At 43.8% G+C, this 27,690-nt stretch overlaps 1 protein-coding gene across 1 annotated transcript; it reads left to right on the plus strand.

Annotated features, from left to right (window-relative positions):
* Positions 1–642: 642 nt before the first annotated feature.
* TMEM130 (transmembrane protein 130) lies at positions 643–10,542 on the plus strand. The gene is made up of 8 exons (XM_062503718.1): positions 643–1,079; positions 3,525–3,815; positions 5,201–5,369; positions 5,783–5,952; positions 6,605–6,689; positions 8,334–8,536; positions 9,508–9,620; positions 10,366–10,542. The coding sequence occupies exons 1-8, from the start codon at positions 665–667 to the stop codon at positions 10,540–10,542; spliced, it is 1,623 nt and encodes a 540-aa protein (XP_062359702.1). The 5' UTR covers positions 643–664.
* The last annotated feature ends 17,148 nt before the right edge of the window (positions 10,543–27,690 follow it).

Here is a 27,690-nt window from a genome sequence, read left to right on the forward strand (position 1 = left end):
CGAGCTCAGTTCCGGCCGCCTCTTCCCAGTGCCGCCTCCCGCGCCTCTCCCGGAGCGGAGGCGGGAGCGCAGCTCCGCGGCACCGCCTGCTGCCTTGGCCGGCCCCGCGACCCTCGCACTGCCCCGCCCCGCCAGGGCGGGCTGGGCCCGGCTGGGCGCTGCCGGCGGCCGCTGCCTGAGGCGAGCTCCGCCCGTCCCCACGTCCCCGGACGCTCCCGCTGACGCCGCGGCCGCCGGTGACAGCGGGCGAGGAGTTACCGGGGCAGAGGCGGGCGGTGCCTCCCGCCAGCGCAAGGCCCACCCCGGCCCGCCAGGTCCCCGAGGGAGAGGCGGCACCGCCGGAAGCGAAGAGCTCAGGGAGATTGATCCGCCACAAGAAACAGAACGGCGGCCAAGAGTGAGAAAGGGCTTCGAATGCTGAGTTTAAGAAAATAAAAAAAAAATTATTAAAGTAAACGAATTAAAACCAAAATATACAAAACAAAAAATTTTAAAAAAACACCAAAATATAACGACAAAAAAGAACACCAGAAAACCACGTTCCGGCGTTTTTGCTCTCCCTTCCCTCCAGCAGCGCACCCGTTACAGGCCGTTCGGAGCGCTGCGGGACCGGTAACAGCAGCCGAACCGCTCCCGGCAGAGGCATCCCCTCGCCACCGCAGGAATGCTTCGTATGTGCTTGCCGCAACCAAAGCGCAGCACAAACCCCTTCCCAAACGCTCCGGGGCGTCCCCACGCCCTCGGCAGATGCGAGGTATTTGTGGTTTTTATTGACTGTTTGTTTAAACCGCCGGCCGCTTCGCAGCCCGGTGGCGCTGGCAGCGCGATCCCGCAGGAACTGCCCCCGGGAGAGGCGGGCTGGGCGCTGCCGCGGGAGAGCGGACAGAGGAGCTGCAGCGCCGCGGGGGCAGCGCGGCCCCAGTGCGGCCAGACCCGCTCCCGGTTCGAGAGCCGGCCCCAGACCCGGCTCCGGCAGAACCGAGCCGCGGCCCCCGCGGCCCTCAGCATGCGGCGGCTGCTCTGCGCGCTGCTGCTGCTGCTGCTGCTGCAGCTCGGCCACGGTCTCTCCCCGCCCGCAGGTAAGGGGCCGCCGGTCTCTGCTGGCATCGCCACCGGGGAGCGGGCGAGGGGTGCGGGGGTGAGGGCTCAGACCTCAGGAGTGAGCTGGATCACGGGTGGGGATGGTTTCCTGTCCGAGCCTGATAGATGCGACAAGGGATGGAAGCAGGTCTGGACACACTCCCACCACCCCAGACTTTATTCTCAGGGGCTGCGATCTTGGTGCCTGCAGTGAAGGTGGGGCATCCCGGGCAACCCGGACTCTGCTTTGCACTTCCAACCCAAAAGCTGGACTTCTGCTTCCTCCGCTGACCCCGCGCCGAGGGTAACAAGGCACCTGGGCAGCTGCTGTCCCTCGCTGTGGGACTCACAGAGCTCCATTCTGCAGAGAGAGGTCAGAAAGGCAGGAGAAATCCCTGAACTGGATGGAGTGTCTTGCTGTGCTGGTCACTCCCTGGCTGACCTTGGATTAGCCACTGAACCTCCAGCTGCTGCAGCTGTTGGGCCGGTATGGCCCTGATTTGTAAAGCTCTGTGATAACCTCCAAGGAGAAGTGCTAGATAAGCATGAGGTAGTCGGCTATTTTTTTCCCTGAATTCTGCTGAAACCAAGAGGAGGGTAGGCTGAATCTTCTAGAGATATGTAACCTCCCTCTGATAGGTTTCATCAAATCACAAGCATTTCTCATTTAACTCAAAAAACTGAACTCAGGGCCATTTTTTGTGCTATGAAATGGGAACAGTAGTGTTACAGTTTGTTCCTCACAGTTCTTCTGCCTCCAGAATTATCCAGCACCTGTGATCTGTAAAATGAAATGCAGGCACAAATTCAGTCTCTTTCATCCAATCTCAATCTGATGAGTGCAGAAAAGCCAGCACAGGAGTTAACTGGCCCCAGTGCACCCTTCATATTAGAGGTCATGGATGAGTGAGAAACACAGTTTCTAAAGGTCAAAGATTCAGGTCCCTGATTCAGCCTGGTGTCTGCTGATGGAGAGGATAAGGAAAGACACCTGCATTAGAACCCTCCATCTCTTTTGTTCTGCCCAGCCCTGCTGATGAGAGGAGAGCCAGGCAGAGCTCTAATATATGGAAGGGAAGAGAACATGCTCCACATTGGGAGCAAGCAACCAGATCCTGTTCCCAGCTCTGTTCCAAATCACAGTTATTTTGCATTTCCTATTATTTTGGGACTTGATTTTTTTGTTTGTTTGTTTACCACATGCACACTGCTGCACTGCTGGTTTTTTTGAGAATTTATTGTATCCTTTCCACAAAACTCAACACTGCCTATTGCAGTGTTGCAAGATCTGAAGTAAGCTATTTTGAGTCAGACAAGATAATGGTGAGTCATTCTGAGCAGCAGAGCTGGTTCAGTATCACAGGTCCTGCACCTCTCATGCCTTGATATTTCATAGAATCATACCATGGTTTGAGTTGGAAGAGACCTTTAAAGGTCATCCAGTTCAACCCCCTGCTACAAGCAGAGACATTTTTAACTAGATCTGGTAACACAGAGCCCAATCCAACCTGACCTTCAATGTTTATACTGGGCAACCTGTGTCAGTGTTTCACCACCCTCATTGTGAAACATCACCTCCCTCAACCTGCTGGCTGATTTTTAGCTCAGCCTCATACCTTTCTTGGGTGCACATTGTTGGCTCAAGTCCAGATTTTCATCCACCAGTACCCCCAAGTCCTTCTCTATCCCCCTGTACTGAATAATTAACCTCTACTGAATACCAGGAGTTGCCCAAATTCAGACACAGCTCCTTGCACTCAGCCTTGTTCAGCTCCATGAGGTTCCCATGGGCCCACATTTTGAGCTTGTCTGGGTCCCTCTGGACAGCAACTGATCTACCACTAGAGCATGGTACAACTTTCATTTACCTTGGGATTTTTGGTCCTTCCCTGGAAAAGGAAATTTAACATGGACCATAGGACAGAAGATGCTTTTACTGAGGTTTTTTATATTTATTTATGAGGAAAGATAGAGAAACTTTTCAAAAGAGCTGGTAAAGGAAGCTAGTGAATGAAACCTCACCTGAGTTTGAAAGTTTACATTTTTTAGGACAGAGATTAGAGCTGAGCCTCCTCCAGTAGCTGGTAGTCTAGTGATCACGTTAGATCATTAGTGACAATGAACCTACAGCCAGCATCCAGGTTTGGGTGTAAAACCCCATCAAAGTTTTTGTGATGTTCTAAAAACTGTCTTCTACTATGAACTTTCTAAGACCCAGTCTGACATCTTGTTTACTGTTATTTATTTGATCTCATTTACACATGCAAGAGTTTCTGTTCCAGATATTTAAACAGTAACAAATTATAGTGGCAAAGTCTTTGCTGGGATGAGTGCCATTGCGAGTAATATAACTAGAGCTAAGTAGTTAAAATGTATAAATAAATAAATGAAATTCAAAATGCCATACAAGGTTTGGTTTACTCCTTTTCTTCTGATTTCCACAGAGTTGTATAGTCTGGAAATAACCAACAATGGTCCCATCACAACGGGAGCTCAAGCTACTGTTCAGGCCAGGCTAAGAATGAAGAACAAAAATGTCACATCAAACTTGTATCACTTCAACTGGGTTTATGCTCCTCTGATTCTGATAGAGAAATCCGAGCAGCAGTTTAGTTCTGTAATTAATGTGAGTGGTGAATTTCCTGGGACTTTCCCTGTGTCTGTCTGGGTGACTCACAAAAATTGTTGGTTGTGTCGGCCGATTGCAAGAAACATCACTGTGCTTCAGATTACAGGTAAAATGAGTGAAATGGCTTTAAAACCTGTACCTCTCCAGGAACTCAGTATATATGCCATCACCAGCATCAGGAAGACAGCCAGTGTAGATATGGCTGAAGATGGATTTGGGTGGCATGGTGCAATTAGTGCCATTACAGCCACAATCTAGTCTCTCTGCATCCACAAAGAAAGTGTGATGCTATCCATGTTTTCCTGCCTCTGCCACTTAGAGAAACTGAACTAGAAGCCAGATGCTACAGCAGCTGCACTTTACACATCAGCATGATAAAGTGATGCCCAGACTCCTAGAATAATGCTTCTTCTACTGCCTCCCAGCATTTCTAGACCTGAAGTTAGGGTGACCATCAGCAGTGACCATCTGCTGTTTTTCCCTGTTGCACGACACAGAAAATCTTGGGCCATCAGCACAGCAGAGTGTTACATTTTCTTTTAAAGCTCTGTCCAAGTCTACTGAAATTGGATGTGAAGTCATGACTGCACTTCTAAATGTTGCTAAGTGCAATTTCAGTTTTCTGGGAATATTCGTAACCATAAATATTTTTTATTATTTTTTTTTTTACAAATTAACCACTAGTGTGCTATGGTTAACCTAATCTCTGATACAAGGATTGACAGCCCCATTCCCACAGTAATTGCAATTATTTGTGCATCACCAAGAAAACTGTTAACCAGGGTTAATATTAATTGTTAACAGGATAAGAATCTGTTACTGGTAATCAATAGCCCATTAATTTTATAACGAGCTTGTAAGTGTCTCATCATAATACTTCTTTATTCACAGGTTAGAGAGGATTTTTTTAGATCAGTCCTTGTCACCCATTGTCCAACATAAAACCTCTCATAGACAAAAACATTTCCCCTCTTCTGTATTCACAGTACATAGCACATCTGTTATTCACAGTAGTCAAATCTTAATTTCTGTGGAAACAGCTAAAACTAAGGGGGGGGGGGGGGGGAACTACCTTAAAAAAACCCACAAAACAAACAAAAAACACCATCCCAAACATGACGAGTATGTGTACTGGCCTGATTATGAATGTTGATGCTTGATATAAATAAAATTAATTTTAAATCAGTACTAAAAGTTTATATTGAGCTCAATCAGTCCAGGATTATTTCTCTTAGTTCTATTGGATGTTTTATCATGACCCATTGTATAACCCAAAATAAATATTTTAATTTCACTGCCTCATTTGCACATGTGACAAGACCAAGTAATAGATACAAAATACACTTAACCATTTGGACTAGGACACAGAAAGACTTACCCAGTGCATCTGAAATAATGTTTTGATACACACACAGAGCATGTTGTGGAAGCATGCTGTCATTCTTCTGTCACATATGTTGTTATTCTTCTTCCTTTTTTTTTATTCTGCAGAATTTATCACAGGGAACCTCACCATTGCCCAGATAGAAGACAGCAGAGTTGCCACACATGGTTCTAGTTTCCCCATGGACACAGTGACCCGGATTTCTTTCTCTCTTCATGACCCGAGTCATTACTTCAAGTCAGCATCATTTGTCTACAACTGGGATTTTGGAGATGGGTAGGTGTGGTTACTTTGTTTTAATGAGTATTCAAGATGGCTCTGATTCAGATGTTATGATTTGGAAAAATCCCAATTAAATCAGACTATCAGCTAGTAGTCTGCCTGCTATAAAAGTTGTTTTCATAATTTACTGACTATTCCTATTCAGTTTTGTGAATCCTTTAGCATTATCTTTCATTTCTTTAATTACAAATGCAGAAATTTACTCTGGATCTTGTACTAATTGTAGTTCTATAGATAACACCGAAGACATAGATCCACATTTATACGGACATAAATTAGAATTAGAGTCACAGCCACTGGAACATTGCAAAGAAAATATATCAGAGCTTGTCTCTTTTTAAACCAAAAATATGCAAGCACATGGTAAAAGGCAATTTTGATTCTACACCTTTCCGTGTTGCACACAGAGTTTACCAGATTACCAAGGAGCCCTTTGTCTACTGCAACTGCTCCTCCAAGGGGAATGGCACAGTGCATCTGAAGGCCATAGCTGAATGGGAACAAACTGGGAGTGTCATACACGAAAGAGAAACCATGCAGAAAACTGGTGATTTTACCACAGCTCTGGAGCTCTTGGGTAATTATGAAGTGTTTTGCGCCTTCAACGCAGAGCTAGCCATAGATGTACAGATACAATCTAGGATGTACAGATACAATCTAGCTTTAACATGGTAACACAAGTTCAACATTGTTTCATGTCCAGTGACTGGGCAACATCCTTCAGTGAAGTGTTTCCATTGCAGAATTGACTTGGTGCTCTCCTAGGGCAGAAAAATGGAGGGGGGGGAAACAGATAAAATCTTCAGTTTCTTTTTAATCTTACAATTCTACTTTCTTTTGTAAAAGCCTCACACACAATTCAAACAATAAAGTATTTATGGTCACTTATGGTGGAATTGTTTGTTCCATTTACACCAGCTATCCCTGAACAATAAATTAGTTAAATGAAGCATAAGGAAAGTCTTATTGATTTGATCAGCTGCAGGAGTAAATAAACACAGAATTAAAAATGTAAAGAATTAATAAAGTTGATTATACATACTAAAAAGCAATCAGACAAAAAGTCAGGAAACCCACAACATCTCTAGTGGTGTGAGACATCTAGGATTATTTGTGTGACTGATGAAGTTGAAATCTGCAAGTCTGTGGAAACAAAACTTCACCAGGAAACCAGTGAGACTCAAGTTTACGTGTGGAGGGTGACATGCTGGCTTTTCATCTCTTCTCAGATGCTGTTAAAAGTATTAACATAGTGGGCTCCAGAGAGACTCACGTAATGGAAAACTTGAATTTATCTCTTCATATCAATGGCACGTAAGTACCAAACTTTCCCCTCCAAAATTGTCTCTCTAAGTGTTTTCCCCCAATGTTTCCTAAAAATAGTCAGTTGAACCCCACAGAACAATTATTTTTAAAAATCAAAACCACCTCCTTCCCCCGCCAAAAATATTGTTGAATATTGCATTTTCCTGACTTGAAATGCCATGAGCTCTAAGAGTCTTAAAGACCCTGCATCTTTACAGAAAAGTAGAATCCTCCTATGTAAAGCAAATCTTTTTTTTTTTTTTAATCTTTGTAACGAGAATGTTAAAAGACAAGTAGCAAGAGAAATAGTGAGGGAAATACATCTGAAAACTTCTTTCTGAACTTTCCTTCCTCACCAATTTCCTTGCTATTAAATTGAAATATGTTCCAATTCCTGTTGCATAGCAGCAAAGCTTGTCTGGCATAGGGGATTTATAGGTTTGAGGAGTGATTCTGGAAAAGTTCAGATTGCCACAAAAACGAATGAGACAGAAGCCCCATGCAGCAAGGATCATAGAAAAATAGGAGAGTTGTGAGCACCTCAGTCAAGCTGTCTCAGGTTGCAGCACTAGAATACGTCAGAGTTTTGGAGGGAGCAGCACCCAAACAGAGTCATTTACCAAAGGCATAAAAGTTCCCAACAGAAAAAGCAGTGCAGTTTGCATTCAGAAAGTGAAAGGCACATTGGCAGGAATGGGAACTGGAGATGTCATCCCAGTAAATGTGAACAGCCAAAAACTATGACAGGCAAACTTGAGATCACTAAGAGCAGGTTTGGTGACCTCCTAGTCACAGGACTGGGGCTGATGCAAGAGGAGTTTAAGATAGACACGCAGTGACAAAGAGATGGCTAATCCAAAACAAAGCTAGAAAATGAGCTAAACACATAAACATGATTCTTTCTTTAGCAAAGAATGTTGTTAAGAGATAAGAAACAAAATACTAATAAAATAGGGTAAAGAAAAGATCTGTCTGCTGTCAGAATCAAAGTCTATAGTGCATAAGGTGAGTTCAAGCAGGATCAGCTGAAACAGGGATCTGGAAAGGTAAATAAAAGGCTTCAATTAGATGTTGTGAGAAGCCACATGGCCATGAAGTGGGTTGCACTAAATTGCTTGATACAAATAAAACCCTTTTGTTAATGTAAAGTAAGGTTGTGATCCTTGAAATTTACTTACATTTTCCACTATTAGTCCTTTGTGCAGAGCTCATATTCTTTCCAGTTTCATTAACTGGGTGTTTTAATTAAAGCAGTCTTGGGTGTGCTTCAGTGGTAAAGACAGTGATTTCTGTGTGAGAAGGACAAAGAAAAAAAATGCCATCCCTTGGAAGCGCAGGAAAAAGATTCCTTTTTATCTTTATTGAAGAAGGACTAAGGAGTTTTCTACACACAGTGGCCTGCTGATGACCCTTGGAGATAGTCAGCTCTCAGCTGAAAGACCTGCCTTTATAGAAGCATCACAAAGAACTTTTTCATTTGGCATATGTTAGAAACCAAACAACAGTGCAGTTGATTATTTCTTTATTTGTATTTAAATTAACTTCATTCATTTCAAAAGTATCCTGCTATTTTAACCAAGATCTTTGCGGAAATTCTTTCAGAGCTTTCATCTTTTTTTTTTTAATTTTGCTTTTTTGCTCTTGTCGTTTCAGCCCACCACTGGCATTATGCTGGCTTATAAAATCCGAGTGCATTCCACTTGAAGGTGACAAATGCCATCTGGTGGAGATCAGTGGCTCCTGCTACAACCTCAGCCACACCTTCAGGGACGCGGGACAGTATTGCCTCAGTGTCAGGGTGGAGAACGGCGTGACGATGCTGCAGACGTACCACGGGATCAAAGTGCGGCCAGCAGGTGAGGGACAGGGAGTCTGAGCAGCACGGAGAATCCCAAACAGGTTAGGGACAAACATGGATTAACCAGCTGTAGATGAGGTTTCAAGAATGTGGTGTAGATCCCTCAAGAGAGAGGAATAAAAAGGGAAGTGAGAATTTATAATGTTCCTGCTGTAATTGCTCTGAGCTTCTTGTGTTCTGCTGAACCCTTACTCCCAAGAGTGTCTTGAAGCTACTAAGTACATTGGGAAGGCTGAATTAATTAAATATCTTTCTGTTTAAATAGTCCAGCTTTTGCAGTTAGAGAGGAAAACATATGCATCTGTACTACTACCTTAATTAAGCAGTCTCAATTCTCTTTGCTTAATTTAGTTATGGATTATTGAGGGTAGGTTTTTCTAGGCCTCCATTTCACTACAGGTTTCTGTCCCTCCGGCTGGTAACCCCAGCTGGCTCCTTCATGCATGGTCACACATGACCCTCTTGGGTCCCTAAACCATCTGGGAGAGTGGTTTAGGTGGCCAAGTGAAGAGGACAGGGCACAGCCAGGCTGTGACACAGACAGGTCACACCATGTCACTGTGAGCCTTGTGTGCAAACAGGGCAGCACTCCAGAAGGGACAGGTGTGTATTCAGGGCTGGATCCTCTGTGCTGGAGCCTCTTGGCTGCTGTGGAGGTGAGAGTGCTTCCTGTCCTCTTGGGGTACCACAAACACGCTGGGGAGTCAGGGGCTAATATATGTAACTGGGTGGAGGTTTTTAGGCTCTTCAAGAGAAAAGAAGGCATAAAGGGAAAGACCCTTACAAACCCCTCTCTCACTCTGGAGATTTCAGAAAAACCTGGAGTGATAAGGGCTGAAAAGTTGATTCCTTCTTACACACATTCCTTCTTTTTTTCTAAAAATACTCCTAAAATTTCTTCATTGTTTCCTTCTTGCTGTTGCCTTTTTCTGTGTCACTCCAGAAATGTGTCCTTGTGCTTTTTCCTAGGAATCCACCCAGCTTTCTTTGTCCTGCTTTGTACTGCTCTGGTTTCAGTGATGCTGGTACTGGTGCTGTACACAACTTTTCGAAGTAATGCACAACAAAAAGATCTTGTGGAGGTATTTAATTATTCCTACTTTGAGCTGGTATATTAATTATGTACCTTTCAGCCATGAAAGGTATCTGATATGAAAGGTTCTTTAATCCCCAGACAAACAGAGCAGGAGGGAGAATTTCCCTGGTACATGTGATCTGTTCCACCAAAAAATCCAAACAGTGTAAGCAAATGAAGGAACAGCCATATTTTGGCTTGTTGCAGAGAACTCTAAATTGCCAGAATTATAATGGGCAGTTTGTTAACATTCCCAAGCAGCTGCTTGCATTGAAGTATCCATTCCAGAGAATCTACCTCAGAGTAGTTACATGAAAGAAAACAAGGAGCCTGTGAAAGAGGATACAGGATAATAAAAAAGGAGGGGTGGGTAACCTAAATCAGCCCTAAATTGTTACCTACCCCTTGTATGTGGCCTTCATCTCCCCAGCTCCCTTCTGTCTCTAATATACTTTCACTTGATACAAAAGGTGATGGCAATAAGCATGAATTCTTAAATCAAAAGTAGCTTTCATGGTACTTGGAAAGTACCTGATACCCTTTACACTGTGCCACAATATAAATTATATACCTCTAGTGACACTGCCTATAAGCCATGTGCAGGGCAGCTATAAATCAGAAGTCTATTTGAAGTTAGTGACTGAGTGAAAATGGTTGAGGAACAAGTGCCATTTGTAGCCCAACGTGCTCTTGCTGGAGTTGAGCCAGTGGGAGCTGAACTAAAAATTATCTTTTTGATCTTCCTTTTCCAGGTAGCTGACTTTGACTTTTCTCCACTGTCTGATGAACACCGGTCTAATCGTTCCAAGTCAAGCTGTGGCCCAGTGTGTTGCAGATCATGTTTTCTTCAACCATCAAAAGAAGCTGCCTGGGAGAGTCATGAACTTCTACATTCACTTTACAAGCCAGTCAAAATGTACACACTATGAAGAACACATTTGCACTTTGGTTGCACTAACTGTCTAACTTTCTCACTTAGGCTAAGTCAAAAGCCTGGTGCTGCATGAATGGTTTGGTTTTGCCAACGCAATGAGGTTCACCACTCTAAGTCCAGCACTTGACTTCTTCATTCTCTGAACTTAAAAAGAAAAAGAAACACAGTAAAAGTAGCTTTGTATTTTTAACTTACACAGGTGTCTACATTTACAGCTGTAAATGCAGCATTTTATTCTTATGAAAGATTGTTTTATGTGCAGGTTTGCTAAATTCACTACCTCTTGTAATTTCTCTGTTCTTTCTGTGGTCTGTTTCAAAGAAGAAAAAGCCTAAGACAAACATACCTCTTTTCCTATGTACAACAATATTGCCGGAAATGGAAGTCACCCAAAATACTGCTGAATGTGTCTTTCTTCTAAAAAGGAACTGATGTGTCCAGGTTGAAAACAGAGGAACCAATGAACCAAACTACCTAGTTCTGTTGTCCTTTTTCCTGTCTTAAAATAACCCTTTTAAAGCTAATGGAATCCTGTTAGACTGCAGTGGTGATGACATACTCACCTGCTAGCAGTGTTTTGGTTCTGCAGAAACCCCCACATGTCCACCACTACCTAAAACAGAACACCACTCTAATCTCTATAAGTAGATTTTTTTAGGCCATTCATGCTTCTTTTTAATCGCATATTGCTCTCCAATTAGCCATCAAAGGTCCTCTTCTAAAAAAATGCAAAAAACAGTAGTTCAAAGCTGTTCAGCAAAACATATTTAATCGAAATCCCTAATCAAAGTTCAAGGTTCTATAAGCTCCATGCCTGTTGCAGACTATCATCTACTATCAGCTTCCTGCTCAGCCAGGCTTTGCTCACTGGCATTTCAGAGTGGCCTGGAGACTTCTAAACAGAAGTGCCTTTGTGTCCACTTCATTTTTAAAATGTTGCACACCCTCCCCACCTCTGCTTAAAGCATATGGGTATTGTTGGCTTGGGGTTTTTCATAGTTTCTCAAATGACTGGAAGATAATTGTCTGAATGTGAGGGGATTTACCATGAGGTTTTTGGGGTACTCATCTCACATGTTCAACTTCTTTGCTTCCTCAGATGAGCCCAGAGCTCCAGTTCTTCTGTGAAAGAAATTACATGACCCTTAATTAACTTGATACATTTGAAATAGAATAGGATCATGTAAGACAACAAATTCTATAAACCCAAGTTTTTGTCAAAAGGTCCCTTCCAAAGAGAACTTCCTTCAGCTTTAATTCCAAAGCAAAATGGTATTTTTAAGCAAGCTTGTTGATTAAGAGTGGTGTTCTTTTCATTCTTTCTCTATCCTCTGGTACCAAACTCTTATCTCCAGCCATATTCAATTACTAAGAATGTGTCTCTCTTTAGCAAAGAAGCTACTGTGCCTGAGAGCTTCAGTTTTGTTGTTCATTCCTGATCCCAGCCCACTGCCAAAGGCAGTGACTTTTTCTGGGATGTCCGTGTGGTTTGTAAATGGCTACATGGTCCTTGGGCAGCAGGAAGAAGAGATCTCTGATATGCAAAAGGCAGCTCAGAGTGACAGTCTCCAGACAGACTGCACAGGGGTTTCTGCAGCCAGAATTTAATCTGGGCTTCTTTTATTACATTTGTGAAAGATATGTGGCCCTTGCAGTTTTAATACACTTAAAGACAGCCCATTGACATGTTAATGGATGTGTAAAAAGCCCTTTCTTCTCCATATTGTACTGTTAGCAAAGACAATTATCTGTGAGAGCAGACTCACTTACAGATACATGAAACTGGCATCTTTGGGGTTCGAAACAGATCATGTGAAAGGAATAAGATTTATGCTTGGCGCCCTTTTGAATTAATACCAAGGTGATCCAAAGGGTGTCATGGAGTGTTAAGCCATGAACTTTGCTGCTTTGGGTTTTTGCATTAGCGTTCTCCTCCATATGTCCAAGCCAAGATACAACCGATCATGCCAAACCTGGCAAAGTAGGTATCAACCCCTGTCAGAAAACTGTGACATGGAGTTAGAGATACAACAGACAGGCCTAAGAAAATCCCCAATTTCCTACTGAGAAAAAGAGAGCAAATGTCCTCCAGAAGAATATTGAATACTCTTACTCTCTTCCTAGAGTGAAGGATGGCAAAGGAATCAAATGATTCAGGGAGGTAGAAAACCTGAAGTGCTGCAAAGAGGAAAGGCAACACTACTAAATACTGGAAGACACTTCTTCAAGAGCAGAAAAGAATAGAGGTTAGAAGGAAAGACATCTCTGGCAAAAAAAAAAAAAAAGAAAAAAAAAAAGAGGCAGTGCAGAAATTACACTTAAAAAGGTATGCCAAGAAGCAAATTAACCAAGAAAATTTAAACAGCCTTAGCAAATTGAAATATAAGTATGAGAAATATTCACATGAATATGTTCTTGAATCCAGAATGAAACTGCTTCCTGCACAAAAGACTGATCTGTGGGCTTGATAAATGTATCTGAAATTGAAGACAAAAGGTAATTGAGCAGTTCAGGATATAGCAATGAGATTAGTGGGACATAGCAAGGATCAGTAGGAGGATTCATTTTGTTAACCTTAGAAATCAATGACCTGCAAAAAGGAATGTTCAGCAAAACCATCAAACTCACTGACTCAAAACAATAATCCAGCGAGTACAAAGCCAAAGAGCCATTAAATTCAGGTGATAAGCAAGAGTGTGGGCAGATAAAAAGTGTATGCAATAAGAACTTTTTACAAGGAAATGCATTTAAGCACAGAAAGGTTCTGGAAATGCAGAAGTAGAAAAACACAGTAAAGCAAAAGAACTTCTGTTACTCTGTAATTTGTCATATAAACAATGGTGCTGGTTTGTGCAGCAATGGTGGGGACAAATCAGCCTTTTATCTTGAAAGCAGAGTACAAGGCTCCGTGGCTGAATGGGTCAAGGCTGAATTTTGTCTTTCATCTCTGGGAAGATTACACAACCCAAGCTGTGACCACACTTTGAAGACATGAGGCCTCTATTGCATTTTCTGTAGGAACAGAAGTTTTCTCAGCAAAAGGAAGGTGAAGAACTTCATATTTAAATGCTCAGCTTTATTATTAGATAATCAGCCAACACTTCACCTTGATTTTTGTGCCAGTTTCCGTGGAAACTGAAATGCCATCCTGTAGCTGTTACAAAATTGTTCAAATCCTGCAGATCTCATATTTGACAGCACACCGTGCACTACAAATGTGGATTTTTAAATTGCAGCCACTAAAGAGGGGAGCACAGAAGTTCCAAAAACTTCTTTTCAGAGCTGGGTATACCCATCTCCAGCATGTGTAATTCCTACAGTAGTGTGCACAAAGAGAACAGTTACAGCAGATAACGGAATCATGAAATCATAGAATGGCCTGGGTTGGAAGGGACCTTAAAGACCATTTTGTTCCACACCTCTGCCATTGTTGCACTACACCAGGTTGCTACAAGTCCCATCCAACCTGGCCTTGAGCATTTCCAGGGATGGGGCATCTACAACTCTGGGCATCCTGTGTCAGGGCCTCAACACCCTCACAGTAAACAACTTTTTTCTGGTGTCTAAATTAAACCTCTTCTCTGTCAACTTGAAGCTGTTCTGCCTTGTCCTGTCACTATATGTTCTTGTAAAAAGTCTCTCTCCACCTTTCTAGTCATCCCCCTTCAGATAAGGGAATCAGGTCGCCCCAAACCCTTCCCTTTTCCAGGCTGAACCATCCCAGGTCCTCTCAGCCTTTCCTCATAGCAGAGTTGCTCCATTCCTCTGATCACCGTGCTGATCTCCTCTGGACTCATCCAACAGCTCCATGTCCTTCCTGTGCTGGGGCCCCAGGGCTGGGGCAGCTCTCAGGTGGGAGTCTCACCTGAGCAGAGCAGGGGCAGAATCCCCTGCCTCTCTCTGGTGCTTTTTAAACTACTGAAGTTGTACAGCTGTCACAACTACAGGAGCAAATTATACTAGAGCACTAGGGAAAGACTGGCCCAGCCAAATAATTTTCTAATGCATTTACTCACAGCAGTCTTGGGAGGCAGGAAAGTGATATTATCACTGTTTGCAGAAGGCAGAAGGCAGCTGTGCAGAGATAGGGAACTTGCTCAAGCAGAGGCAGCTGCAAATACCTGCATGAAATTCGAGATTAGATTATGACCGTCTACCAAATCCTTGTCCTTCTGCTGGAAATTATATAACTTTTCTAATTTTTAATTAACTGTTTAAATGAATTTAAATTGTTTTATTTAATAGTAACCAGTGTATTAATTATAAGCAATGTGTTATACCACTTTTAGCCAAAATTTAGCATGAGCAGCTTTTTAGGGAATACACCTCGGGAAAATTACAGAAACTTAAAAGTTTTTCTAAGCTAACTTTGATAGGCTTCAATGAGCAAGGTCTGGGAGAGAGTGATATACAGTTGGAATTAGATACAAGAAGTAAAGAATTTATGGACTACAAACATGTTTTTCAGGAACCAGAAGGTAAAGAAGAAGAAGATAACAAATACTCATATATTTGTGTTGGAAAATCCCTGCTGGAGGAAAGAAGATACTAAAAAGACTAAAAATTAGCAGGAATGGTGAGAAATCCACAACCAAGAGAGGACAGAATACTAATTAATGAACGGATTGTGTGATTTAGATTCGGTGAACGTTAAGCTCTTTGTTTGCTAAAAATACACAAAAAAAAGTGAAGAATTTTTGTATCAGCATCTTGTGCGGAGGCCCGAATATTTTATCGAGCACGAAGACACACACACCCTTCTTGAGCAATAATGAAGCAACACCCTTACTCGCTAGAACTAAAGGCGGTGTCAGAGGGTTCATCTAGCCCGGAGGGTGTAAAAAGACGCAGTTAAAAGTTTATTTCCCCGCCGGGCTCGGGGTTTTCGAGCGGCCCGCGGAGCGGGCGCGGCTCCGGGCCCAGGCCGGGCCCCGCGGCGCACGGGTCGGCCGGCAGGGGGCGCTCGCCGCGCGGGGATGGCCCTCAGCCGCCTCAGCGCCATGGCCGCGTCAGGGGACGGGACTGAGGGACGGAGGGACGGAGGGACGGAGGGACGGAGGGACGGGACGGACTGAGGGACGGGACGGACTGAGGGACGGGACTGGACGGGACGGACTGAGGGACGGGACGGACTGAGGGACGGGACAGGATGGACTGAGGGATGGGACGGACTGAGGGACGGGATTGGATGGACTGAGGGACGGGCTGAGGGGCGGCCGCAGTCCCGAACATCAGCGGCGAGGCTGCAGTGGCACTCGGTGCAGCACTGCGACCACACTCAGGGTCATCACCACCCCAAAAGTCGAGGTCATCACTGTGCAGAAATTCTGTCCTGAACAACGCAAGTCTTGTGTCCCTCCCTCACTGGAAGGGTGGATGGATGGATGGATGGATGGATGGATGGATGGATGGATGGATGGATGGATGGATGGGTGGGTGGGTGGGTGGATGGGTGGGTGGATGGGTGGGTGGATGGGTGGGTGGATGGGTGGGTGGGTGGGTGGGTGGGTGGGTGGATGGATGGGTGGGTGGGTGGGTGGGTGGATGGATGGGTGGGTGGGTGGGTGGATGGATGGGTGGGTGGGTGGGTGGATGGATGGGTGGATGGATGGATGGATGGATGGGTGGATGGATGGATGGGTGGATGGATGGGTGGATGGATGGGTGGGTGGATGGGTGGGTGGATGGGTGGATGGATGGATGGATGGATGGATGGGTGGATGGATGGATGGATGGATGGATGGGTGGATGGATGGGTGGATGGATGGATGGGTGGATGGATGGGTGGATGGATGGGTGGGTGGGTGGATGGATGGGTGGGTGGGTGGATGGATGGGTGGGTGGGTGGATGGATGGGTGGGTGGGTGGGTGGATGGATGGGTGGATGGATGGGTGGATGGATGGGTGGGTGGATGGGTGGATGGATGGGTGGGTGGGTGGGTGGATGGATGGGTGGGTGGGTGGATGGATGGGTGGGTGGGTGGATGGATGGGTGGATGGATGGATGGATGGATGGGTGGATGGGTGGATGGATGGATGGATGGGTGGGTGGGTGGATGGATGGATGGATGGGTGGGTGGGTGGATGGATGGGTGGATGGGTGGGTGGATGGGTGGGTGGATGGATGGATGGGTGGATGGATGGGTGGGTGGATGGGTGGGTGGATGGGTGGGTGGATGGGTGGATGGATGGATGGATGGATGGATGGATGGATGGATGGGTGGATGGATGGGTGGATGGATGGATGGGTGGATGGATGGATGGGTGGATGGATGGATGGGTGGATGGGTGGGTGGGTGGATGGATGGGTGGGTGGGTGGGTGGGTGGATGGATGGGTGGGTGGGTGGGTGGATGGATGGGTGGGTGGGTGGGTGGATGGATGGGTGGATGGATGGATGGATGGGTGGATGGATGGGTGGGTGGGTGGGTGGGTGGATGGGTGGGTGGGTGGATGGGTGGGTGGGTGGGTGGGTGGATGGGTGGGTGGGTGGGTGGATGGGTGGGTGGGTGGGTGGATGGGTGGGTGGGTGGGTGGGTGGATGGGTGGATGGGTGGATGGGTGGGTGGGTGGGTGGATGGGTGGGTGGATGGGTGGATGGGCTGAGCACATTGTGCACTCCTCAGAGAGAATTTTCTCTACTTTATTCAGTGCACTTGCCCCATCCCACTATCCCTTACTGGGGCACGCTGCATGATTAGGAACTGGAGGGACTAGGTCCGTCCTGTGAGCAGCAGCTTCACTCTCCATGGAGGAGAGCAGCTGTGAATTCTAGAACCGCTTACGTTGGACACAAGGTCATTGAAGTGGAAGGTCTCAGAAACAGAGAAGCAGAAGAAGTAATAAACAGGCACGTTCTGGTTTAGTAACTCTGTAAGATTGGTCCTTTGTGGTAATATAAATTAGAACTTTGTCATTTAAGGAATCTTTTCAGACATAATTAAGATACAAAAAGAGAATAGACCACAGCAATAAAAGTCCTCTTATCTGATCAAAAGCACACACTTAATAGCAGAAAAATTAATATTATGCCATAAGTTTTTAATGTCTTTTCAGTCGCCTGTCCTTAATCTATTCTTCTTTCATTATATGCAAAGCACTTACAATATTTTGAATCAAATCAAAAAGAAAAAAATAATCTACAAATCCAAATGCACTTGCTAATTAAATAGCAATGCCCTTACTTCCATTCAGGCAATCTCGATAAATTACAGTCTTCCCATACTAATTAACTTCAAGTTTAATGGATTTCTCTCACCACCGCAAGCTATATAACAAAACACAACATGCTCAACTTTACAAAAACAAGTCAATATTGAAAATGGTCACTTGATTCTGCTCCAGCAGAGCACTCAAACACGTCTGTAAGTGCAAACACAGGAGGAACAGCTCCTTGGGGTGGTGGAAGTGTCCCATGGAGAGGTGAGCAGCCTGGCTCCAGCACAAGAGCCCAGTGCTCAGGACCACACTGAACAGGTGCAGTGAGCTCCTGCACCTGCGGGACTCATGTCTAATTCAACAAAGCACTTTTTAGCCACTATCAGATTTTTCCACCCTCAATGAATTCACTTGCAATGCATCCAGAGTATTTTTGTGGGTCACAGGGGACTGGTTTATGAGACAGTGTGGCCTGTTCTCTGCTCTCCCAGGCAAGTGCCCCATGCAGGAACACTGCAGCCACAAACGTAGATAGAGTTGAACTTTGAACTGAACCCCATCAACACAGAACAGTTCATGGGAGGCTCTATATTTGCATGTTAGAGTGGTTTTTTGTATTTAGTCACACCATTAAAGTAAGATTTTTTTTTACTAAATGATCTGCTTATTGGGGCGATCATAGAAATCACCAAAAAGCAAGTTTGAGTTAAAACATTGTGAAAACGTGACAGCAGTCACCCAAGATGGTATCAGAAAATGAGTGCCAGCCCCTGACACTGGGGAAGAGAGATGGGTCAGTCCAGTATCCCTGAACCACCAGGGAAACACCTGGGGGGAAATAGCTTGAGTCTTGAATCTGAAATTACTGCAGGTAGCTCTTCTTGAGGAATTTGGAGTTCTTTGAGTGACTTTTTTTTCCCCCTTTAATGGCAGTAGGATATTAATGCTCTATCCTGTCAAACAACTGCAAGATTCCACTTCTGGATAAAATTATTCATAGTCACTAAATGAGTGTTTCATATCACAGGTCCACCTCCACAGCAGAAGTGAGGCATCCATTTCCCATAAATACCTTAGACAGGACCTGTTTCCTGAAGGATCCCTAAGACCAATCCAGACCACACAGCTTGGATGAGGCAGGGGGAAACTTTCACAGCAAGTTGATTTGCAAATAGCTATTATTTTATTCAGGTATCGTTATCTTTTCTGTTCTTTTCTTTTTTTCTCCTTGGCTTGTTAATAAGTAGTGGGGGAAACGTGCTTGCAGACAAGAAGACACTGTGTAATTAAAGGTAAAGTATTCTATTTAATTCTGTAGGAACAACATCAATTTTCCTAATACAGTGTGTGAAATGTGAAAAATCAGGTAAGCAGTGCATACATTTTTTATTAACATGAGGACCTTGAACTATTACTAATGAAGTACAGAAAGAAAAGACAGGAGTCTCAGTAGGAAAATACCATCCATTAAATGTCTCCCTGGGGATCAAATGACACTTACAATTGAAAGACATTAACTACCTCCTACATTTCAATTGGTTACCAGCAGGATGCCTATTTGTAGAGATTTGTGCTGCCTGTTAGTGTTAGATGCCACATTAATATTTTCTGACCTTTGCAGTAGGTACTGCCCTTTTTTCCCACAGACCAGCAGCCTAATTTTACCTTTTAAAACTGTTGATCCTGTTAAAGAATGAGCACAAGAGCAACTCTGTGAGTGTGCAGGGGTCTGCTGAAGCCAGTCAACCGATTGAACATGTTCTAAATATTTTCTGATATATGTTACCCTTTACAACCAGACTTCCAGGGTTCTTTTTGTAAAAGTGTACCTGCCTTTTACTAAATGCCTATCACCAAAGATCAAAAGGCTTTTGAAATATTTCCCCTAAGAAAAGCAAAAAATAAGAACTTAGAAATACATTCATTTCAAAACTGATTAATCAAAGGCAGCTCTTTGATCAGTAAAGGAAGTCTTCTGTTCCAAAACAATGAGCACTTTAATAGGGAGTGATTGCACCTCTCTGGATGTGTTGTCTTTGAGGCATGTGTTGGGCTCTCATGAGTGTCACCACCAGGACACCAAGGCACATCAACTTTTCACTATTGTACCACCTGAAAACTCAACACCTCCTTCCCATGCCTCCATATCTGTTGCCTCCATTTAGCTTCACAGAATGTAGTAATGTTTGTATTAGAGCTCCCTGTGGTTTTATTTACATATATATATCTACCTATATGTGTCTATAGATATATACATCCAGGCATAAACATGTTCTCCAGCACTATCTACTTCCATTCACATGAGAAATGTGCAGTGATTTCTTCCTGCAATGAATTTTATGTGATTCCTATTAAAAAAATAAATTAAAAAAAAACTGCAGTCACAAATAGAAGAGATTAAGCAGCAATGTCAAGGTCTAAGAGGAGAGATTACAGATCCCACATCTGCAGATGTTTTGCAGCTCCTGACAGTCCTGTGATTTAAGGAGCTATGTCACTGCAGGCCAGGCAAACATCTGCCACAAATAGTCATCAAGATTCTACCTTTACTGCTTTTTTTTTGATCAAATGGAGTCTGTTCAATACTTGCCTTGCCCATTGCAGAGGTGGTCACAGTTCAGTGACAGGTGAACTGAAACTGTCCTCTAGAATACTGAACACTTCAGGACAGAAGGGGCAAGGAGGACCCTTAACAGCCACACTAAACCATTAGGAATTCACCCCTTGGATGCTGCTCATTAGGAGTTATCACAAGATGATCTGACAGTGACTTTGGGGGAGTCACAGGACAATAGGAAAGAAGTGGATATATGGTTGTGATTAACAGCCAGCATACTGCTGGTTTTCACACCACAGACAGAACACAGATGTGCACATTATGGGAAAAAATGAAATAATTCCTGGAGACTGACTGTCATGTAAGGTGAAACAACTCCCAAAGCAAGCTTTTAAATTCAAAAAAAAAAATAAAACAAACATATAAATAAATAAATAAATAAATAAATGAGAGAGAAAAAATTCTGCAGTATAAGGACATCACAAAGGGACTTTCTGCCCAGCAAGAGATGTAAGAAGGTATTGTATCCCTTAGGGAAATATCAAAGTGAAGTTAAAAGTATGAGGCAATTCTACAACTTTGGAATTTTCTGTGTAACATCTGTGTTTCTGTAAAACATTCATACCCTTGAGAGTCAATGAGGAAGACGATAATCAAGGCCTATGTACAACATAACATGGAGTTTTCAGAAAAGGTGAGTGGTTGCATCCATCCTTCACTGGCAGTGACACAGCAGCCTAATCACCCTCTGAAATCTATAAAGCCAATGTGCAGTGAGAGGGGTGTGAATTCACAGCTCATCTGTTCCACGCACTGGTTTTTCAGGTAGATGCTCCTCCATGAGAGGCGCTGCTGGCGCCTGCCCCTGCACTCAATCTGTCACACTGAGCAGCCCATGGGAGCATTCCCTAATTCACATCAGCAATCCCTTGGGACCGGCTCACACCCGCTGCACGGCCAGTCTGTGCTGGCTCTGCTGATGTCGCCTGACCAAAGGTGTCCATGTTCAGGCAAACCTCTTCTGTCAGCAAAGAGGAAGGGGCAGCAGCCTCTGGCACAGGAGCACTGAGGAACACCTGCATCTGTAGCATCTTCTGTCTGCCCAGCTGAACCTGCAGACGGGCATCTGTCCAGGGCCTCACTGCACCTTCTGAGTGAAGTCAACTGCTTCATGCAGAGGAATTCAGGGTGTTAGCTGATGTGCTCTCAGTTCACACCCTGGTCTACTTGCTATGAATTGTTTACAGGAGCTTTGAGTCAACTTCTCTGTTTTCTTCCCTCTCTTGCTAGAACAGCAAATCTACTATCAGTAGTTTAGGAAATAGTGTCTCCTGGATAAAATGAACATACAGATGTCCCCCTGCAAACCCCAGAAGAGTGGCCACAGTAACACATTCCAGTGTTCGAGCCAGCAGAGGTACTTGAAAGAAAACAGAGCCAAGCAGGCCTATTAGACTCAGTCAGTAAATGTGCTGCAGGTTGGTAATTTTACAGAGCTGTTATGTCCCAGATTCTTTGGGAGACTTGAAATACCAAATACCAGGCTAATATGTATATATAGGTCTGACTTCCCTGAGGTCAGCTCTGGTTTACATCACCTGCAAGCCTAAAAAATATTCAATCCCAAACGTTTGACTCTTAGTGGATCACAGAGGGTAATTCAGGTTGGAGGGCAGCCCAGGAAATCTCCATGTGCAACCTGCTGCTCAAAGCAGTGCCAGCCTGAGGTCAGACCAGGTGGCTCAGGTCTTTGTCCAGTCAGGTCCTAAAAGCTTCCAATAATGAAAACTTCACAGCCCTTCTGGCAGCCTGCTCTACTGCTTGAGCGTCATCCTGGGGAAAACAGTTTTTCTTACACTCAGTATGAATCTCTCTGTGCAGTTTATGTCTGCTGTCTCTGATCCTTCTACCAATTTCAGAGGAGAGGCTGGCTCTACCTTTTCTGTTACAGAGCTTTTTTTTCCCAGATAAAGAGTTTTTATTGATCCTTACTGAATTTCATATGGCCCCAGCTGGCCTTTCAGCCTATCAAGGTCCCTCTGAATGGCTGGTCTGCCTTCAAAGTACAGACAGATAGCACATGGAAACTGGTGTCACCTGAAAACTTGACAAAAGCATGCTCCATTCCCTTCTCCAGGTCACTGGTAAAGGTCACAAACAGGACATATCCCAGGACAGATGCTGGAGTACTGCACTTGTTATATGTCTCTGTGTGTGCCTGGTATCAACAAGCTAAGTTAACTGATTCTTTGAGTTTTCTGTCCATCTGTTGATTTCTCAGTCTATCCAGAATGTAATGTCCCACACTACACAGAGGATGGTCTAGGAGACCGATGAAAGCCTTGATGAAATCAAGGTAAATGACAGGCAGGTTCCTCACCCACACACAAATGCTCTTGGTTCGTTACTGAAGGCAGTCGGGTCAGGCAGACCTGTTTCCTTAATCTGTGCTGACTGCTCCTGACCACCTTCTCCTCCTTGTGTCCACAAATGTGTCCCAGGAAGAACAGTTAAGTGATGCACAAACAGTGGAAAATACACATATCACTGGGAATTTCCATTCAACACCAACCATGGCTTGGCTGGTGCCAGAGAGAGCCCTCTCCTAGCTGAGCAGGACCTACCAGCTAATACAGCTAAGCCATAAGCCATGATGGAACACTTCCATCAGAAAATCACTCTTGGAAATAGTTCACAGTTAACATGAAAACTTAGTATACTGTTTTGGGCAATGAGTGCATTTAATCAACTGCTTCAAGAAGAGACATGCAAAATGATTTTTTTGGAAATCTTCTCTCTACCCTAAAAATTGCTGTTTCTTATACAACATCCCAAGTTTTAATGTATACTGCAGCTGCTTCATAGTGTTGTATAATTTTTAAAACAGATGGGGCTTGTTTCGTTCCAAAGCTCTTGAGTATGCTGGTTTTAAATACAAATCTGGAAAATTTCCACCTAATTTGTGCCGCAAATTTAGTCTGATTTCACAGCAGCTGGATACGTTTCCCTAACTCATGTACTCTCTGAACACGGCCTATACCTGCATATGCACATTGATCTTCAAGACAGATACAGAACCATGGAATGCAAATGTTTTCTCAGTGTACATGTGGGACAACATTACTACTTTCATGAGATTTCACTCGAGTTTCTAAGGCAGGCATGGCATTAAGGATTCACATTCACTCCTTTATCTAGGCGGCACATAGCATACTTGTGAAACTGTTGTAGAATTTTCTGAGAATTTACTTTCTTATTTTAAACAAGACAATTTTTTACATTCCTTTAACATTATAACCAAGTGCCTTTGTACCATCTGTCGAATTACTCACATGGAGCCATAAAAACCTTCTAAGATAATCTAATATACTTTTTATATGCTGGTGAGTGCCACAGTTTAAAATATTTCTAATTCAGATTTGGCATGGCTACTAATCAGTGCTCAGTATCAGAGGACAAATAAGTATTTTCTCTTTCCAGTGATATACAACACTGCAACATTCCAAAAAATACAACATATAAGTTACCAACCCAGCATTGAATCTTATAAGTCATGAAGTTTTGGAGCATGATACTGTATTGTTGAAATGTAAGAAAGCCTGCAGAGCCAAAGCCACAGCAGTTTAAATGTGATATATTTTTTAGCCTAGAAATGCTGAGGATATATGTGGCTATATTTTTTTTTTAAATTGCTTCCTTTCTCTTGAAAGGGTAGAAAGATTGTTAAGTTTTATTGTGGCACAGAGGGAATCACATCAACTCTGAGAGGAAATAACACTGCAATCAAAAAGCCTTCAAGAGTGCATCAAGGATCCAGGAAGGTGCACTGAAACAACTCTTTGCCTTCCCTCCTTGGATTCAAGGAGGATGTGCTCTGGTGCTCTGGAAGAATCAGAGACTCATGAGGGGAGGGAGCAAAACAAGGGTCCTCACATTCCAGCACCTTGGATCCAATTTGCCTGACAACCCTCAAAACATTCTGAAAGCTGAAGTACTGATAGCTGCTGTTGACATTATCCTCCTCTCTCTAATACCTGAACACAGCATTTCATGTCACAGCCTGGAAGATTAATAGACAATCTGACAAGAAAACAAAACAAAAAGGAGCTTTGCTTTAGTGGACTGAGAGGACAGTGCACATAATAAAGCATTTTTATCACAAAATTGTGTCAATAGTGCATGGAAATTTTCAGAAGCACAGAGAGCAGGTAAGGCCATGTGCAGTCCTGAAAACCAACAAAGCAGGAGGGGTCCTGCCAGGAACAACTCTACCTCTGCTTTGGAAAGTCATCTTCTACTTTTCTGCTTATCAAGATGAATTTTATGAAATAAACAACCCAAAACTGCAGAATTTCACTTAATTTGAATGCACCTTTGCAGTTCTTTGTCCTTTTTGGACTTTTCTAGCAAGTCATTAAAAATGCTTGTCAGAGTACCATGCTAGCTGTACAATCTCAGGCATTTGGAAGCGCTGCAGATCTGCCAGTAACTCACAGCAAGCAGCAAAGATGCTCTTAGAATATGAAGCTCTACAGACATAAAGTAAAAAAATATGTGGATCTTATGATAAGGTGTTCCACCTGCCTCTGACTTCTCCATAAGTCCTACAGATTAACTCTCCCAGTCTCTGTTCTAATATTCTAAAGAATACAGATTTTTCAGCAATACCACAAGAGTAAGAGTATGAATTTCCAGTTTTGTGTACACTGTGTGCAAGGTCTCTATCAACAGCTTCTCAGGTGCCACTCTCTTGTCCCTGGAAAACTCAGCTATGTTCCTATCTCAGAAACCTGTGGGAGTGATAGAACCAGACACTGCAGATGGAACTGGCAGCTAAGTAAAACACTTCTCTTCTAAACCTACCTCGCTGCACAGGAAACTCCTGTGTAGACAATCCTTAGTCATCATTGTTTAAAACCAAGTCAAGGATTTTCATACACTTCCTTCTCATTTCTTCATATATACTTTTTTGAAAAACCCCAGACAGCATTCACACATCTGACACATAGTCACTCAATTGTAGTCATGCAATTTCTAAACAGTCTAAATAATGTTTCAGACAAAGATTTTTCAGAACTCACACCGATGTCAAAAGACTCCAAGGGCAGGAGAATGGAGGTAAATCAGGGTTGGGGAAGAAAATAAATCTGGTATTCTGAACAGTGAGCTGAAGGGCTGATGCAGGAACCATGGCAGCTTGAGAGGCACATGAGTCAACAAGTAATGGTCCCAACCCTCCTCTCCCCACCATTTCTTTATCTGTCATCTCATGTGAGCCAGGCACTACTCCCCAAGGGCAAGATACAATAAGGAGCTGGATCAGCAGCATGTTGACTTTTGATTGGAAACATCTCCCATTTGTACCAGGTTTCTGCTAAGACACTTAGTGTCCAATTTGCAAAAATATATGTGCATACTTAAAGACTATCCTTGACAGGCTGCCAGCTCTTGTGCTGAGGAATGCAATCCAGAAATCCAGAGCTGCTAGGCTCTGTGGGGCTTGCTTGCTCACTTGCTCTCTCTCTCACACACACACACACACACACAAAAAAGAGTATTTCTCTTCAAAATAGAAGGTTCCTACTGAAACTGGATCTGTTATGAAAACCTGCCATGCCTCTTAAGGGTGCTGCCTTGTGGAAAGCCACGGCCTAGATCTGTATGTGACCAGGTCACATCCTGCAGGCATGTGTGCACCACATCCAAGGGGTGTGGGTGTTGGTGCCCTGGAGGAGGGCCCTGGCTGTTTCTCAGTCCATGTAAAAACACTGGGCCCTGGGGCTAAGTGCCAAAGGATGTGCCTGTGCTATTTGAGATCCTAGAGAAACCCCAGCAGCTCAAACATGGGAGTGTGCTTTGTCTTTGTGTTAGGGTGCTGACTCTGGGCTGGGGTATGATAACCAATCTTACACTAGACAGGATATGTAGTAAGCCAGATGAACAAGGAGTAAATAGGGACAGGTTGCAAAGCCCTCCCTCATCTGCTATTAAGAAGCCCTGCACACTCCATACTTTAAACAAAGGTGAGATTTTTCCATTGTTTGAAATCAGTCATTAAGATAGTCCTCTGCCCTAAACCTCTGCCTATTACCAATACACAACAAACTTCTGTTTTCATGCTTGTAGTGGCATGAGTTCTCTGTGCCTTTGTACTTCTGTGCTCCAGGGGGGTACCTGAGAAGTGTGTCCTTCAGCCCAGGTTTGAAGATCCTATGACATTCAAATGGATGAGAGAGGCTTCAGAGAAGTGCCTGAACTTCAGGCTACTCCTCTGAACTGCACTCAGATGTCAGCCCCTGAGGAGTCCAGGCGTCATTTTTTAAACCTTATTAACTATAGCTTTAGGGAAATAGCTATAGATTTTATTCAGCAGGGATATACTGCCATGTGGAGCAATGCTCTCTGCATTAATTTCCCTTTTTTGCAAGGTTTCAGTACTGCACATTATTTAGGCATCAGACCTGAACACAAATAATTGTACAATAAAAAGCAGTGACTCAACAGGTTATTGCCACAATAACTCCTACATCCCCACTGTGTGCAGAGTTAGCTTGGTTGCTTACCCCAGAGATGAAGGTGGTCCCATTCCTAATCACTGAGAGCCATTTATCATCCCCAAGGCAGGAGTGCACATCTCTCAGTCTGTTATTGAGACCATAAGGTATATTCCAAAACGAAGGAGGAGAGAGGGAAACCTCTGTTTACTACTACTAGCAAATCATTCACACACATCTCTCTAATGCTGCTTCTCCCATTCTTAGTTTGCAATTAGATACAGAGGTTATGCAGGGAAGGTAGAGCAGGTGGAAGCACTTCCATCCCCTCATACTCTCCACTGTTGTGTTTCTTCCTTCAGTGCCCCCTTCCATTTGATATTGTATCCCACAGACAGAGAGATAGGGCATTTTCCTAATCTTTCTTACTAATTTTTAAAAGATCCATGAAACTAAACAGGAGAAAAGGAAGAAGGAACACATGGATTCATTGATGTAAATACACACTACACCTATAAGTTTGCCACAATACAGGTAGGAGAACAGAGACACAGAACCCCACAAAGAGATTATGCTTATTCTAAAAGTTTGCAGTATTACAGAGCTTCACAACCCTCCCAGATTCACACAACATGATAGAAAACTCCTTACGTCTGAAATTCCTTACGTCTGCATTACAGCTTCAGCCACAGTTACAGCAGACTGGAAAAGACAGCTGTAAGACTAGAAAATAACCTAACAGCTTTTCAGTGGAGTACAGGAGCCCCACTTTCCTCTTCTGTTATAGTATCAAAGTCTCTGCAGTTTACATTTAAAGACAAAAAAAGAAACCAGACAAACACAACAAGGAAAGGTGGCCAAAATGCAGAGCAAGCCTACGTGGTACAGAAATTCTCCCCCTCTCTCCCCAGATACCTCAGAGGTCCCCCCAACCC

Source organism: Cinclus cinclus, chromosome 16, assembly GCF_963662255.1.
Source record: "Cinclus cinclus chromosome 16, bCinCin1.1, whole genome shotgun sequence".
NCBI lineage: Eukaryota > Metazoa > Chordata > Aves > Passeriformes > Cinclidae > Cinclus > Cinclus cinclus.

Bases quoted from the DNA above. Each gene is read 5' to 3' on its own strand.
- TMEM130 (XM_062503718.1), top strand. From the start codon at position 665: ATGCTTCGTATGTGCTTGCCGCAACCAAAGCGCAGCACAAACCCCTTC. The intron at 5,370-5,782 runs GTAGGTGTGGTT...TGTTGCACACAG, and splicing joins AACTGGGATTTTGGAGATGG to AGTTTACCAGATTACCAAGG. The intron at 8,537-9,507 runs GTGAGGGACAGG...GCTTTTTCCTAG, and splicing joins GATCAAAGTGCGGCCAGCAG to GAATCCACCCAGCTTTCTTT.